The 15259-nt window shown below is 38.8% G+C and overlaps 1 protein-coding gene across 1 annotated transcript in view; it reads left to right on the top strand.

Annotated features, from left to right (window-relative positions):
* The window catches only part of LOC122430107 (contactin-associated protein-like 3), a 191998-nt gene that overhangs the window by 131458 nt on the left and 45281 nt on the right, over positions 1-15259 (top strand). The window contains exons 10-12 of the mRNA XM_043450906.1: positions 3050-3224; positions 11539-11645; positions 13652-13771. Of these exons, the coding sequence (XP_043306841.1) occupies positions 3050-3224; positions 11539-11645; positions 13652-13771 (402 nt within the window). The remainder of the gene's footprint in view (positions 1-3049; positions 3225-11538; positions 11646-13651; positions 13772-15259) is intronic.

The following is a 15259-nucleotide window of genomic DNA, read 5'->3' as shown; positions in this document are numbered from 1 at the left end:
GGCTTAGCAGTAAAGAGCCTGTCTGCCAGGGCAGGAGCTGTAAGAGCCATGAGTTCGATTCCTGGATCAGGAAGATCCCCTGGAGGAGGGCGTGGCAGCCCACTCCAGTACTCTTACCTGGAGAACCCTACAGACAGAGGATCCTGGCAGGCTGTGGTTCACGGGGTCGCGGAGCTGGCCGTGACTGAAGCGACTTAGCCCAGCACACCGCAGAGCACAGAGCATGCAAAGGCATCCCAGGTTTCCTCCAAATAGACCCAGTCCTTCAGAGATTCTCTGATACATGAAAGGTGTGTGTTTTCACACCAGACAAGAAAATGGTAAAGGAAAACTGCAGAGTTAAACAGTTCTTTATGATGTAACATTACAATTGAAATGTCAAAGTCCCTTTGAGGTTAATTTCTGAGGTTTCATTGTGCCTTTAATGGCTTCAACCTGATGCAGTCCTTGGTTTGTTTTGAATCCTGTTTGTCAGAAATACAAACCATTAAAGCCTCAGTCACTGAAAGAAAAGTATAGGAAAACTGTGTGTATTTTATGAAAATTCTTAGGTAGAAAGCTAGCATCCATTATGCAGGAACAAGAAGAGGCTCTGTCTTCAGTTTTTGCTTTTTGAAAGTACACCAGCAATTTCAAGACACAAGTACAAAGAGAGATGAATGAAAAACACAGAAGTACAATGAGCAAAATCTTTACTTTATAAAATTACTTATTCCATCTGATTTAAAATAAAATATTTTTATTTAAAATAAAAAATAAGAATCTTATAAAATAACCCCAAACTGTAAATATTAACATAAGAATTTCTGAATATTAAAATTATTGGAAAATACAAAGCAAAATAGTTAAAATAGTTCTATAAGTGATATAAATGAAACATGGTAAGGCAAAGCATAAATAAAATAGGTAAATTTCTTGTCAAGCATAAAATTGCTTGACAATTTTGGGGAATTATTACAATATTAATCATTTAGAATATTATCCTTGTTTCATATTTGCAGATGAAAATAAAGTGTTCAATTCAGTAAACACTTTGAGCGTTTTACCTATGTAGAGTTGTAGCTTTCATTCCATAGGAAGCTGCCTCTGCATGGGAGATTTGCGTGTGGGTGGGTTAGTAGGGGTAATTCTTTGAAACAACACCTGGAAGGTTGAAAGAGTAACTGTGATGGGCAGAGAGACAAGCTGAACTGCAGGGCAGTTGTGGTGAAGCCTCTGAAAACCCCAAGGGGTTCTCTGAAGCAGGCATGCACTTTAAGGACGTCCCATTGAGAAAATGGTGTGCAGCCACTGTGTTGCATCACTCCATTGCATCCTTGGTCACTTTTATTCCTGAGGACAGACACAGCCTTATGAGAGCTAGCTTCCTGCAGCCCAGCTGTTCCCGGGGAGGGCCTCAGTCTTGATTAGAGGGGAGTAATGGGACCTGGGCTCTGTACAGCAGGTTTCTCCAAATTGCTGCCTTTTACAGAAGCATTTCACGGTGACAGCATCCTCTTAGCCTAACTTTCCCCATCTTCTCCTACATTGTCAGTCTTGCAGTAGGCAAACCTAAGAACCTGTGATTTCTTTAGGAGACAATTCAGGGGAGGGTGAGAGGGCACTCAAAATCCTGCTGGCCTTACAAGTGGAGAAGAAGGTGGCTCTGGACCCCACTTGCTTTGATTTTGATGTTAAAGTCTTGTCCTTGTTCATAATCATTCTAAGAGCATTATCTCTTGGGAGACCCAGGACGATAAAGCAAAACTACTCTGTAGGAATTGTGGTTGGTAACTGTACAGCAAACCAATTAATGGCTGTAACAGAATTTGTAAATTTGACTCTTATTATTGAAATTAATCAAAGGTCATTTCTTGTTTCCATAGAACATTGTGTTGCTTGTTTTCTCCATTATTCACAATGCTATATAGTTACGAGAAATTGTTAATTTATTTGTGTATTCATGTTGAAATATATTTGACTAAAATGCCTAATTAAAAAAAGAAAAACGTACAAATTGCTATTAGACCAGTTATTATCAAAAGTGTCTTAAAATACACCTGTGAATGCACACATGTGGATATTTAACAATATTTAGATGAATGGAGGGTATCCAGGTCAATTCTCAATTTAAGATTATTTTTAAGCATTTTAAATTTATTAAGTCCTCTTGTGCCTCTAATTTTTTTTCCTGATTCTGCTCTCACATGCCTTTAGTTCATCTAGTTTAACATCATACTAAAAAGAGTGATGTCTTAAATGTGCTTTCAAAAAATAAATCAGACTGCTTAAATTAAAAGTGCAGTAACTCTATTCGTCAGATTTCACATCTTCCCTTCCTCTCATCTCTCTGTAAGCCTGGCTTTGGTCTTTATTTTTACACTTTACCAATACCAACACATTTTGTTCTTGTCAGCTCTCCACCACCCTCTCCATAGGTGATGTGACCTTCTCAAATGGTGTTGTTCAGTAACTAAATCATGTCTGACTCTTTGCAACCCCATGGATTCCAGCATGCCAGGCTTCCCTATCCTTCACTATCTCCCAGAGTTTGTTCAAACTCATGTACCTTGAGTCGGCGATACCATCCAACCATCTCATCCTCTGTTGTCTCCCTCTCCTCTTGCCCTCAATCTTTCCCAGAATCAGGATCTTTTCCAATGAGTCAGCTCTTCAAATCAAGTGGCCTAAGTATTGGCACCAGCACCAGTTCTTCCAATGAATATTCAGGGTTGATTTTCTCTAGAATTGACTGGTTTGGTCTCCTTGCTGTCCAAGGAACTCTCAAGAGTCTTCTCCAGCACAACAATTTGAAAGCACCAGTTCTTCGGCTCTTAGCCTTTTTTATGGTCCAACTCTCACATCCGTACATGACTACTGGGCAAACTATAGCTTTGACTAAACGGACCTTTGCTGGCAAAGTAATGTGTCTGCTTTTTAATACGCTGTCTAGGTTTGCCATAGCTTTTCTTGCTTCAAGTGTCTACTAGCAATTTTTGCAAATGAGAAATACGGTACAATATTTTTTTCATAACTGTTTGTTTTCTCCTGTGTCTCTATGTTCATTCAGGCTGTCCTGACAACAGCAGCTCTCACCCTGGATGTGCTGTTTCCGCGGGTGGATTTCAGGGCTGCCAGAGGCTCATTTCCATTGGCGACGAAGCAGTGGATCCCATCTCCGTTCAGCAGGGGGCGCTAGGGAGTTTCCGTGACCTCCAGATAGACACCTGTGGCCTCACAGATAGGTAGGCAGCCTCCCGTCAGCGTGCCTGTTTTCAGGGTGTTTTTTGTTTGTTTGTTTGTTTTTTAATTTTTAATTGGAGGGTATTTGTTTTACAATGTTGTGTTGGCTTCGGCCATACAACAGTGTGAACCAGCCCTAAGTATCATGTCCCCTCCCTCTTGGACCTCCCTCCTCCCCCCACCGCATCCCGCCCCTCGAGGTGGCCACTGGGCACCAGCTCGGGCTGCCTGCATCATATGGCAGATTCCCACTGGCTGCCTCTTAATATTTTATATATGGTAATGTCTATGTTTCAATGCTACTCTCTCAGTTCATCCCACCCCCTGCTGTTTTCAATTTTTGATAGTAGATTAGAAACAAATAAACTGGTGAAAAAGAGCATCTTGCCCTTTCTCCATTCCCAAGATTCCGTTCCATAGGGGAAAATTATATTTACACAAAAAACAAAAATGACAGACTTTAAGTAATCGTTTCTTTCCAATGATACTTTTTTAGAAGACACACTGTCATAAATTTTCCTTGTATGTGCCTCCAGGCTACTTAATTCATACAGAATACTGTTGATGCTATTATAATTATTGATGACTATATACTTTAAAAATTTCTAACACTTCAGAGAACAGATTAGGATATTCTAAAGAGATCATGGAGGACCCAGAAATCAAAATTCTATGTGGTTAGCTGCATTCACCTTACATTCTCTATTCTACAGGAAAAATGAAAAGTAACTCTTTCTTTGATAAAAGTTGAAGCTTTAGGGATTTCTAGTGATGTTGTAAACACAGCAAAGAGTGGAGAGGATTCAGTCGCTACATACTGAGCATAGTACCACTTTACTGGAGAAGATAAGAAAGGCAAAGCTTTAAAACAACAGCATATTAACGTTTCTAAGCATTGCAACTTTACCAAAGTTATTTGCTAGCCATACTATCAGACTTTTAAGTGATTTTGGCTAAAAGGGATGGCTTAATCATCACACATGCACCTTTTTTTCTGTGCCTAGTATGTCTCACTTCTCTGCAATAGCAGTGCATTAAATTTGTGTTGAACAAATGTACACACCCCAGACATCCCCACACATCCCCACATAGGGCACTTTTCAAACATTCACACTGCACATTTGTGGAGTAAATCTAATCCAAAATTAACAGTAATTGAAATTCCCTGTCATCACCAATTAACTACAAGTTACAGCGCAATTTAGCAATGTATGAGAAGATCACAAATTCCCAGTATGTAAAACACTGACTCCCAAGAACTTGATACTTTAATGCAAATGCCCATGGCTGGATATTTGCATTCTATCCATTTGTAGTGGAAAAAAATTATTTAAATAATTTAGACAAAACTCTCAATACTAATTTTCAGATTATAAAAAACAATTGGCATAGAAACTATAGCAACATCTGTAAGTTTTAATTGCAGTCATCTCTGGAATCTTGAGTCTTGGAAGAGGGTTAGAAATGTTCTTTTGAATGTAGAGTGCTACCCTCACCCATGGGAATGAGTTAGTAGGGCAAGAAGGTGAGAGGTCAAGTTCACAGGCAGCAGCAGGGTTGTCACTTCAGTCCGGAAACTCAAAGAAAGTTATTTTAGGGCCAGGAGAATTCCATCCCAGCATATGTTGCAATCACAATATTTTTCTCACATAATGGTGGTCCCTTTGTGCATAAAAATTTCTTGTCCAAAAATAAAAAAGCAAACAAACAAACATATCTATGTTGTGTGTGACCAAAATAGAAAATAGAAACATTTTCCACATCACATTTTAAGAAGATTTTCAGATATGTGTACTAATCTATGGAGACTTCTGTACTGTTAAGCTATCTTCTATACAAATCAGGTTCATGGCAACTCTGTAAGTGGATATAAAAATAGCTGTTGGCACTTTGGATGGCCTATATAGTCACTAATTGTAATTTTTTATGGCTTAACATCTAAAAACATGTCCTTATTCTCCATTCTTCTTATTACTAAAAATGTTCATTTTCCTCAGCCCTTTAGTCCATACCTACTAACTGCATGTCCAATGTACCATGAAATAGATTCCCTTAAAAGCGCAGCGAAGCAGACACCCCCGCCCGGGCTCTTTGGGCGCTGCGCACTGTGGCCGGCCATCAGCCTCGCCCACCGCTCTGCCTGCCCCGAGCAAATCCTAATGTGCTCAAGTGAAGCTGAGCTTTATTATTAAAATGCAGCTAGCTTTATGACTTCTGTCCATCAGGCACAGGAATTAATAATTCACAGTGGCATTCCTCCACACACTGCAAATGCTGCAAAGATGTTTGGAATCCAAGGGGTGCTTAGAAGACCTTCCCGAGCCACACAAGGACCTGTGCTTATGACACTCTGCCTTCCTGAGGCTCTGATGTCACTTTACGGGGAAGGGCTCCCTGTCCTTCGGGACGAGGCTGTGGGGTAAGGATAGCAGTGAGGAGAGATCACGCCTTACACTCTTTGGGTTTTGGACATTAGGATTTCCTGTTGTGTAACTCAGGCTACATAGCTCTTTTCAGGTTCCTTTTAGGCTTAAGTATTTGCCATCCCCAGCTATGGACTGTGTTGATGGGGTCACTTTTTCCAGTTCCACTGCTTTTGATCTAACATTAACCTTCTAGATGCTAAATGCAAAATTGTGAAACAAACATCTTGTGTTTTTTTTTTTTTAAAATAAATAATACATTTAAAAGAAAATTAATTACCACAAACTCAAACATTTTGTTTTTGAAAAAATCTTATACCCAAACAATTTTAGGTAACCCTATAATATACTTTATCATAGAAGAGTCATCTTCATCCTATTAAAAAGTATGGAATCTATTTAAGCAAGATTTTAGAGAGTTTCAACTTGTCAAAAAAAAAAAAAAAAAGGCAAGAAGCTGCTTTGTTCAAATGAGGGGCAAAGGGGATGGGCCGAGCTTGGGTCAGGCCACCTCTTCAGCCCCAGAGGATCTGCAGAACACCATCTGAAATTCCTCCCCTCCAGACACTTGGTGACTTTGCTCTTGACTGTCCATTTCTTTAACTATTACTGTAATTTGCTGACTGTCAAGCTATGGATAAGGGCTTCCCTGGTGGCTAGGTGGTAAAGAATCCACCTGCAATGCAGGAGACACAGATTGGATCCCAGGGTTTGGGAAGATCCCCTGGAGAAGGAAATGGCAACCCATTTCCAGTATTCTTGCCTGAAAAATTCCATGGACAGAGGAGCCTGGTGGGCTACAGTCCATGGGATTGCAAAAGAGTTGGACATGACTGAGCGACTAAGCATACAGAGACATTTTTTTTTTGAGTAAATTTCATATACTTGCCTGTATTGATTGAGTCCCTTACAATGAACATTTTTAATTAATACACAAAATTTTTTAGAGCAGTTTTAGGCTAGCATAAAGTATAGAGAGTTCTCCTCTATCTCTTTTTTCCAGTCTCCCTACACACAGTTTCTATATTTTTAACATCTTGCATCAGTGTTGTACACTTATTAGAATTGATGAACTGATACTGATACATTCTTGTTAACCAAAGTCCCTGCTTTACATGGGCTTCCCAGCTGGTAAAGAATCCACCTGCAATGCAGGAGACCTGGGTTTGATTCCTGGGTTTGGAAGATCCCCTGGAGAAGGAAAAGACTACCTCCCCAGTATTCTGGCCTGGAGAATTCCATGGCCTATAGTCCATGGAGTCGCAAAGAGTCGGACATGACTGAGTGACTTTCACATACACACTGATTTACATTATAGTTCATTCTTTGTGTTAGACAGTTCCATGAGGTTTTACAAATGCATACTGTTTTGTCTTCACCATTATGGTATCATGTATAGTAGTTTCACTGCCCTAAAAATCTTACATGCATCACCTATTCAATCATCCCTCCCTTTTCCCAACCTCTGGCCTGGAAATCACTAATCATTTTACTCTCTTCATAGTTGTGCCAATTCCAGGATGTCATGTATAGGAATCATGTGCTACATACAGAGCCTTTCATTTAATAACATGAATTTAAGGTTCTTCCAGGTGTTTTGTGACTGGACAGCTCATTTGTTTTTAGTGCTAAGCAATATTATATACCACAAGTTTATCCATTCACCACAAGCTGGAATCAAGTTTGCCGGGAGAAATATCAATAACCTCAGATATGCAGATGACACCACCTTTAAGGCAGAAAGTGAAGAGGAACTAAAAAGCCTCTTGATGAAAGTGAGAGAGGAGAGTGAAAAAGTTGGCTTAAAGCTCAACATTCAGAAAACTAAGATCATGGCATCTGGTCCCATCACCTCATGGGAAATAGATGGGGAAACAGTGGAAACAGTGTCAGACTTTATTTTTGGCGGGGCTCCAAAATCACTGCAGATGGTGACTGCAGCCATGAAATTAAAAGATGCTTACTCCTTGGAAGGAAAGTTATGACAAACCTAGATAGCATATTAAAAAGCAGAGACATTACTTTACCAACAAAGGTCCATCTAGTCAAGGCTCTGGTTTTTCCAGTGGTCGTGTTTGGATGTGAGAGTTGAACTGTGAAGAAAGCCAAGGGCAGAAGAATTGATGCTTTTGAACTGTGGTGTTGGAGAAGACTCTTGAGAGTCCCTTGGACTGCAAGGAGATCCAACCAGTCCATCCTAAAGGAGATCAGTCCTGGGTGTTCATGGGTAGGACTGATGTTGAAGCTGAAACTTCAATACTTTGGCCACCTCATGCGAAGAGTTGACTCATTTGAAAAGACCCTGATGCTGGGAGGGATTGGGGGCAGGAGAAGAAGGGGATGACAGGGGATGAGATGGCTGGATGGCATCACCGACTCAATGGGCATGAATATGAGTAAACTCCGGGAGTTGGTGATGGACAGGGAGGCCTGGCATGCTGCGATTCATGGGGTCGCAAAGAGTCATACACGACTGAGTGACTGAACTGAACTGAAATGAAGGACATCTTGGTTCCTTCCGGGTTTTCCCAGTTAGCAAAGCTACTATAAAAATTTACGTGCAGGTTTCTGTATGGAAGTAAGTTTTCAGCTTATGTGAGTAAATACGAGGGAGCTCAATTACTGGATCATGTAGTAAGAAGATGCTGAGTTTTGTGAAATATTGCCAAACTGCCTTACAGAGTGTCTGTGTCATTTTGCACTCCCACCAGCAGTGAATGAGAGCTCCTGCTGTCCTCATCCCTGCTGGTATTTGGAGTTGTCAGTGTTTTGGATTTTTGCTTTCCTAACAAGTCTGTAGTGTTATCTCATTGCTTTAATTTGCATTTCTCTACTGACATATGATGCTGGAGATCTTTCTGCATTTTTATTTGCAGTCTTGGTACCTTCTTTAGTCAGGTGTCTATTCAGATCTTTTGCCCGAGTTTTTAATTAGTTGTGTTCTTATTGTTTAAGTGCGTGCATGCGTGCTCAGTTGCTGTCGTGTCAGATTCTTGCAAACCCATGGACTGTATAGCCCGCCAGACTCCTCTGTCCATGGGATTTTCAAGACAAGAATATTGTAGTGGGTTGCCGTCTCTTTCTCCAGTTCCTCCAGTATTTTATACCCCAGTCTTTGTTAGATACATGTTTTACAGAAGTTATCTATTAGTTTATAGCTAATCTTTTCATTCTCTTAGTGTAATTCATAGAAAAGATTTTTTTAATTTTACTGAAGTGCAAATTACCATTTTTTTTCTTTTGTGGACTGTTTCTGAAAAGTCATTGCCAAACCAAGGTCACCTAGATTTTCTATGTTATATTCTGAGAGCTTAACTGTTTTGCATTTTGCATTTAGAATTTCTGAGATCTAGTCTGAGTTCATTGTTGTGAAGGATGTAAAACCTGTGTTTATAATATTTTTTGCATGTGGATGCCCAATTGTTTCAGCAGTATTTGTTGGAAAAATTGTCCTTTCTTCAGTGAATTGCCTTTGCATCTTTGTTGAAGATGAGTGGATTGTATTTGTGTAAACCTGTTTCTGGACCTTCTCTGCTGAGCCATTAGTCTGTTTGCTCTTTGCCAGTGCCACGTGGCCTTGATTTCTGTAGCTTTATAGCAAGTCTTGAAGTTGGGTAATGTTAGTTCTTTGATCTTTTTCATTTTTAGTATTCTCTTGGATCTTTTACTTTTATATGTAAACTTTAGAATCAGTTTGTTGACATCCACAAAATTGCATGCAGTGATTTTGATTGATTCTTTTCCTCTATAGATCAAATTGGGAATAACTGAAATCTTGACAATTTTGAACCTTACTCTCCATGAGCATGGAATATCCCCACTTAGTTAGATTATTTTTGTTCATCAGAATCTTATAGTTTTTCTTGTATAGATCTTGCATATGTCTTATTATTTTTGTGTCTAAGTATTCTGTTTTTGATAGTGCTAATGTAAGTGCTGTGTTTTTTATTCTAGATTTCAGTTCATTGTTCCTTTATAAGAAATAATCCTGCAGCTTTGCTCTCATCACTTATTAGTTTCAGAAGTTTTTTTGTTTATTATTTCAGAATTTCTACATAGAGAATCATGTCATCTGTGAACAAAGACAGTTTTATTTCTTCCTTCCCAGTCTACATATCTTTTACTCCTTTTTCTGTCTGATTGCATTAGCTAAGACTTCCAGTGTGATGTTTGAGTAAGAGTGGTGAGAGCAAATCTTTGCTTTGCTTCTACACTTAGAAGAAAGCATCTTGTTTCTCTCCAATAATATGACGTTGCTCTAGGGTTTTGAAAGGTTTTTTTTAATCAAGTTGATGAAATTGCTCTCCATTGCTAGTTTCCTTAGGTGTTTTGTTGTTACTGTTTTTGTTTTGCTTTTTATCATGAATTGGTGTTAGAGTTTCTCAAAGACTTTTTCTGCATCTATTGATGTGAACTTATAGTTTTTCTTCTTTAGCTTATTTGTGTAATAGATTGCCTTAATTTTCAAATTATTTTTTCAGATTTTGGAGCAGCCTTTATACTTGCAATATATTCCGCTTGATTATGTTGTATATATTTTTATACATTTTTGAATTCAGTTTATGATTGCTTTGAGGATAGCATTTATTTTTGGTAACGAAAAATTAAATAACCTTCTTACAATTAAAATTTTAATCTTATAAACCAACATTAAAATCTCACCTTTGATTTTGATAAGTGAGGTATAATAGTGTCCATGAGACGTAAGTGGTTATTTGGTTTACCTGAGTGATTTTGTGGTTTATTCAATTATGAGGGGAAAAATAAAAATAAAGCCCTCAGTCATAAGTGCTCTCTCTAATTCCTGAGGGCATCCTCAGTCTGACTAAAGTAGATCACATTCAGAATCCCTGGCACTGTGATACTACATGGATAAAAAAACTGTCTCTGTTTTCCCGCCTTCTTTCCTTCTCTTTAAAATGGAGGGAGGGGGGAGGGGGGATCAGGATGGGGAACACGTGTAAACCCATGACTGATTCATGTCAGTGTATGGCAAAAACCACTACAATATTGTAAAGTAATTAGCCTCCAACTAATAAAAATAAATGAAGAAAAAAATGTTTTCTTATGCACTAAGTCAACATGGCAATATGTTACAGTGTGGTGTACATAATACACCAGCTAGCTTTGGCTGCACAATAGATTATCTTTAAAACTGACTAGCCCAAAACAGCAGCTGTTTGTTTATCTCACAGTTCTGTATTTGCTGCTGAGCTCTCTCGTGCATCTGTGGTTGCCTGAGGGTTCAGCTGACAGCTGCAAGACTTATAATCCTCCCATTCACTTGTCCTGTGGTTTTGAACCCACCAGAGTGACTGGACCGCATGAACCAGCCCAGGTTCCTTCATGTGGCTGTGCTTTCAGGGTTCAAAACTCAGTGAGAGAGAAAGCCCGTTGCCCAAGCCCTTTTCTAGCCTCTGCTGGGTCGGTTTGCTAATGCCTCATTGGTCTAAGCAGGTCACATGCCCAACCCTCACTCAAGATGGAGAAGTAAGCTATACCTTTTGATGGAAGTATCCATAGGTCACACTGCAAGGGCATGGAATCAAGGACAGAAAATGTGCTATTTGTGGCCACTGCAGGCAATTTATATCCTTAGTCATGTATGAAATTAATCTTGCCTTATTTGTGAAAAAGCAAACATGTTTTATGATGTAATGAGATGTGTAGAAAATTTGCCTGTCACGAATGCATGACAGTTGGTAGCATCTAATTAACTTTTTAGTCTGTAATTGATGTCACATTTGAAAATTTTGATGATAGACCCAGCAAGTGTTGTCCATGTTAAGTTTTTCTGGTCAATTCACTGTTGCTATCAATCTTTGATTACATTTTAAGATACAATTTATCATGACCAAATGTGAGAGATAGTGCTGTGTCTGCTTTCCCCTAGGTGTTTGCCCAGCTATTGTGAACATGGGGGTGAATGTTCCCAGTCCTGGAACACCTTCTCCTGCGACTGTGCACACACGGGTTACACGGGCGCAACTTGCCACTCCTGTAAGCCTCGCACTCCTTTGTCCAGATTTCCATGTGGCTCTGTTTTTCTGTCCATTATTTTGTGTATATGTGCATGTCTGTGCAACTCTGTGCTAGAAAGTAACAACAAAAATAATTACTTTAGACATTAATTTTTGTCTGATTTGTTTAATTTACTTTTTACCTCTTATACTTTTTATTTTGCATTATTTCATATGAGTGGTAAGGCAGCTTACAGAAATATGTGTATCCTAGGACAGAAAATATGTAGGTGAAAGACAATAAAGATAAGAAAATAAAATATAGTCAAAGGTAAAAATAAAATCTAGAGTTCATGTTTTGTAAACAATGTTTATAAAATTAAGCAGGAAGAATCTCAGAAGTGCAGGGTGGAAGCTAACCTGGTTGGGTTTCTCAATATCAGTAAGAAGCCAGGTGAATACTCAGGTCCCTTTGCAATCTTGATGCTCTTTGGTGATGATGGTGTTGGTGTTGGTGATGATGATGATTAATATACTGGCACTTACCACGTACTTGCATGATTCTAGGTCTCTGCTTATTTCAACGCCTTTAATCCTTGAAACAACTCTAGGAGATAAATGTCCAATTATCTGTGTTTTGCACTTGAGAAGCTAAGTTTTTTTACCCAATGTCACATTCTCGATCACCTCTCATTGGTGTTTCTTTTGTTTAGAACATCAGTCTCTTTTCTGAAGAATCATTCTTTCATCTTTAAAGCTAACAAATCTTTATGATCGACCAATCCATTATCTACAAGCAAATTATGAGAGAAAGCCCTGAAATGTCCTTGGTTTTCTAATTATTGGCTGTCGTTTAAGCTTTTGTTTTATTGTTTTCCTTATTTCCTTTTCATTACTGACACTTCTGAAACTCTTCTCTCATAGCACCCCTCCCTCTTGGTCTTCAGAGAGAGACAGCATGATATGAAAATTCACTCATCTCACCACATTCAGTCCCTCCTACTGGGGGAATACATTGCACTGTTAAGAACTCTTCCCTGTGAATTATTTAATTTTATTTCCACATATGGGAGAAAGGCAGAAATTGGATTGACATATCCTCCTAGGATCACTCTAGTTTGTGGATCTTGTCTAACTACCACCTGAGTTTTTCTGTGTAGATGCCAGATTTGATCCTTAGAGCTGACTTAAAGATCCAGTCCAACTCTGTGCCAGAATTAGTGCCACACTTCCCTCCCAGCAGCCATTAGCAGCTTTTCAGGTTTTCAAAGGGTTTTTCCTGTCAAGGCAAAGGGTGATGAGCAAGGGAGCTGTTACTCGATTGATCATTCATTTAAATGCATGCTAAATATTAATTGAGTTCATCATCTGCAGATGCTAATCACTTGCCTTGTAAAACATTCATTGTATACATAGAAAATTCATTTATGAATTAGGATAAATTGAAACTACAAAGAGACTTTTCATATATATTATATATATTCCTTTGAATTTTGATTTTCTTGAATAATCATTTCCAAAGCATTTTAGGATGCTTCTTTTTAAAACGAACTTTAAAGACGGAGTGAAGTAGAGCTGCTGATTTGTGAAATCCATTTCATTGAAAAAAAATGCATTTCATGTGGAAATTGTCTTAAGTAAACAAAGAATATAATTACTAAGTAAATTTTTTAAAATAGCATAATTATTATATAATAACAGGTCATTTAGGGATATTAAGCCAATGCATTTCAGATGCTTAGATATTCTGAAACAGCAAAGAATTAGACTAGAGCCAATCCAGTTACCCTGATTTTGACAGGAATTCTGTGTTTCCAGAGCATAACGTATTCAGATCCACATGTTGCATTGTGATACTTCCTAAAATCTTTCACTCTGTGCCTGAGAATCTTTGTGCTATCCGAGTGAAACAGGGAAACACTCCTCTAGAGAAAATGTCCCTCAGCGCAAGACAGAGTGAGTGTCACTGGGGAAAGTATCACTTAAGTAGCAACGTGGAGGATTCGTCCCACGGTCGCTCCTGTCTGAGACCTCCGTCCTCTGCAGCTCTCCACGAGCAGTCGTGCGAAGCCCACTGGCACAGAGGCAACTCTTCAGGGCTCTATTATATCGACTCAGATGGAAGTGGCCCTCTGGAACCATCCCTGGTATATTGCAACATGACAGGTATGCTAATAAGCATTTTTAATGACAAACTCATGTAAATACTTGCTATGTAGGAAAAATCCAGGTGCAGTAAGCAGAGCTTACCTAGTGGCAGCTTTACTTAGATGTGCATTTTGATTGTAATTGTAATAGGATTTCTAAGAAGTATTAAATGTAATGTTCTAAAATAGTTAAGAGGTGGTAAATAAAAGTTATGTCATTATTTTCCTGAAAATGTTCTTTCTTTATGCAAAAAATAGCAATAAATTGCTGTTTATTAATCTACAACATAAAAGGGTAAACTTTCTTTCTTAGTTCATGTCAATAAGTGCCAAAGTCTTTGGAGAATGTTCACTTCATAAATTGATGAAAATTTCCATTTATATCCCTTTGAATCTGTAATCAGGTGAGTTTATCTGCGTGCATGCATGCTAAGTCGCTTCAGTCCTGTCTGATGCCTTGTGACCCTATGGACTGTAGCCCACTAGGCACCTCTGTCCATGGGATTCTCTAGGCAAGAATACGGGAATGAGTTGTCATGTCCTCCTCCGGGGGATCTTCTGGACCCAGGGGTTGAACCCACATCTCTTATGTCTCCTGGGTTGGCAGGCAGATTCTTTACCACTAGCACCATCTGGGAAACCCTGAGTTTATCTAGGGAATAATAAATGTTTCTAAAGTGTATATGGACTTCCCCGGTGGCATGGTGGTGAAGAATCTGCCTGCCAATGCAGGAGACACAAGAGACCTGGGTTCAGTCCCTGGGTCAAGAAGATCCCCTGGATTAGGAAATGGCAACCTACTTCAGTCTTCTTGCCTGGAAAATTCGCTGGACAGAGGAGCCTGATGGGCTACAAGTCCATGGGGTCACAAAGAGTCAGACGTGACTGAGTGACTAACGCACACAGCAAGTGTATATATGCCATCTAATAATACTATTCACGTGCAACTGTATAAATAATAACTCATCTTCCTTAAAAACCTGATTGTTAATATGTGTTAAAGGACTTGTGTATTACATAGTGTTTATGACACCTTTAATTCTTTAAAACTTTTTAATTTAAGCTCTCTGACAAATGTATAGGAGCACAAAGGACCAAAACTTCCACTGCAATGAATGACAACTTGCCTGATGGAACTGATACAAATTTTTTATACCTCTTCTCTACCGGTATCTATATGTGTTTGTACCCATAAATTTTTCTCCATGCTCATATAAGGTTTGCCCAATAAAGAGGACAAACCTCCTTTAGAAAACTTTCTGTTACTCTAGCAGTGTAGCCCTAACAGATACTTCAACAACCACAGAATTTAAGTACAAATTCTGAGATAATTATCAGAAAAAAACCAACTATAGATGGTTCTTAGGTAACTATAAATTAGTTATAGTTTGGTTTCTCTGTTGTTATGGCTCTACATCACTCAGGAAGGGTTGCAGATCTCACAAGGAGGAAATTATTTATGGGTAAACTTATAATGATGGTTTGTGAATAGCTTGCAATCCTAATG

Source organism: Cervus canadensis, chromosome 28 (genome assembly GCF_019320065.1).
Source record: "Cervus canadensis isolate Bull #8, Minnesota chromosome 28, ASM1932006v1, whole genome shotgun sequence".
Taxonomy (NCBI): Eukaryota; Metazoa; Chordata; class Mammalia; order Artiodactyla; family Cervidae; genus Cervus; species Cervus canadensis.
The sequence above is the reverse complement of the archived record's forward strand: the minus strand, read 5'-3'. Positions and strand labels throughout refer to the sequence as shown.